This window comes from Acomys russatus, chromosome 20 (assembly GCF_903995435.1).
Source record: "Acomys russatus chromosome 20, mAcoRus1.1, whole genome shotgun sequence".
In the NCBI taxonomy this organism is placed as follows: domain Eukaryota; kingdom Metazoa; phylum Chordata; class Mammalia; order Rodentia; family Muridae; genus Acomys; species Acomys russatus.
In genome coordinates, this window is record NC_067156.1 from 15835258 (window position 1) to 15837123 (window position 1866).

At 42.1% G+C, this 1866-nt stretch overlaps 1 protein-coding gene across 1 annotated transcript; it reads right to left on the reverse strand.

Moving 5' to 3' along the window:
- Nucleotides 1–423: 423 nt before the first annotated feature.
- Nucleotides 424–810, reverse strand: LOC127204754 (60S acidic ribosomal protein P1-like). The gene has a single exon (XM_051163977.1). It carries the CDS (start codon nt 808–810, stop codon nt 451–453), a length of 360 nt encoding a protein of 119 aa, XP_051019934.1. The 3' UTR covers nt 424–450.
- Between the last annotated feature and the right edge of the window lie 1056 nt (nt 811–1866).

Here is a 1866-nt window from a genome sequence, read left to right on the forward strand (position 1 = left end):
AATCATCTAGCTGCCAAGCCTTGGAGTTGGCGTCAGAGTTTATTGAATTGACATGATTAGACCCAGCTTAACTATGAAGAGTGCTATGGTTTGGGGTCTTGGACTGAATAGAAGGGGCAACTTAGTGGAGCATGAGCACTCATCACTTTTAGCCTTCTGATGGTGTTAGCATGGCCATCTGCTTCAATCCTCAGCTGCCATGCCTTCCCTGCATTGATAGCCTGCACCCTTTAACTGTGAGACAAAAGAAACCATTCTTTAAGTTGCATTTGTCAGGGACTGTTATCCCTGCAATGTACATTTCCTTTTGTTGTTGCTGCTCTTAACTTTAGAATTAAAAACATATATATAAATATTTAGACAGTGTCTCAGAAAAGAAGATATAGCAGAGCAGATCTTTTTTTTTTTTTTTCCAGGTTTAGCTTTTTATTGAGCAGGTTAACAAGAGGTTTAGTCAAAAAGACCAAAGCCCATAACATCATCAGACTCCTCAGATTCTTCCTTCTTTGCTTCCACTTTCTTCTCAGCTGGGGCAGCAGCAGCAGCTGGCGCAGGACCTCCTGCTGGTGCAGCTCCAGCTGCTGGAGCTGGCCCACCAGCCTGTACATTGCAGATGAGGCTCCCAGTGTTAACATTGGCCCGGGCCTTTGCGAACAGGCCAGGCCAGAAAGGTTCAACGTTGACGCCGGCTGCTTTAATGAGGGCATTGATCTTATCCTCGGTGACTGTCACCTCGTCGTCGAGAAGAATAAGGGCAGAGTAGATGTAGGCAAACTCGGAGACGGATGTCTTGTTGTGAACTCCTGGCATGGTGCTAGTCGTCGGATGAAGTGAGGGCCTCACCCTAAAGCGGCCTCAGCTTCCTCCGAAGAACCAACCACCTTGGCTGCAGCTGAAAAAAAAAAAAAAAAAAAAAAACAGAGCAGATCTTTAGTCTGGATGTGGAGGCATCTGTCCTGGAGGGCCCTGACTCAGGCTGAGCCTAGAATGTCTTTGCCGCTTCTTACTTCACGGTAGCTTCCTCTTCTAGCCCTTCTGTCAAAGCCAACTATACATTTTTAGGTTTATTTTATTTTATTTTTGATGTCTTGAGACAAGGTCTTACTCTTTTGTAGCTCAGGCTAGCCTCAACTGTGCACTACTCTCCTGCTTTGGCATCCTGAGTGCTGGGGTCAGTGTCATATGCTGCCATTCCTGCATTTCTTTTTAATTTCCACTCAGCCATAAAGAAAGTATTTTGAACTAACTTCCACAACTTTTTGTAAGCTTGTTTATAGAAAAAAAGAGCTGATAGTGTCTAAAGAGCAGAAGGTCTTTCGGTATATTATTATTTTGATATAAAATTAAGGAGAGGCCAATAGATGGTAGAATTGATTACCACAATACTAGGACTGGCCATATTTTCTGTGTATGCTGCAGCTTCACAAAATAGGAAAAGATGTTTTCTTCAAGGCTGACAAATACAAATAGCCAAACACTAAGAATGTAACATTTATTCAATTCCTGATTGTTTCATGGTTCTTCTTGCTATAGGTAGTTTATTGTATATATGTATGATACTATAAACGTATATGTAAAAAATTAAAAATATTTAATAAAAAAGAAATAGACAAAAATTCTCACAAAAAGAATGCCAGTCTCTCTCTCTCTCTCTCTCTCTCTCTCTCTCTCTCTCTCTCTCTCTCTCACACACACACACACACACACACACACACACACACATACACACACCCCACCACCACTACCACTACCACCACCACCACCAAAAACCGAAAACCTTGCATTTGTGGAATCTCTTCATTATATGTATCTTTGCTTAGGGTCCGTTAAGCTAAAACTAAAGTTGGGAAGCCAAAGACAGCATGG

Bases quoted from the DNA above. Each gene is read 5' to 3' on its own strand.
- LOC127204754 (XM_051163977.1), bottom strand. From the start codon at position 810: ATGCCAGGAGTTCACAACAAGACATCCGTCTCCGAGTTTGCCTACATC.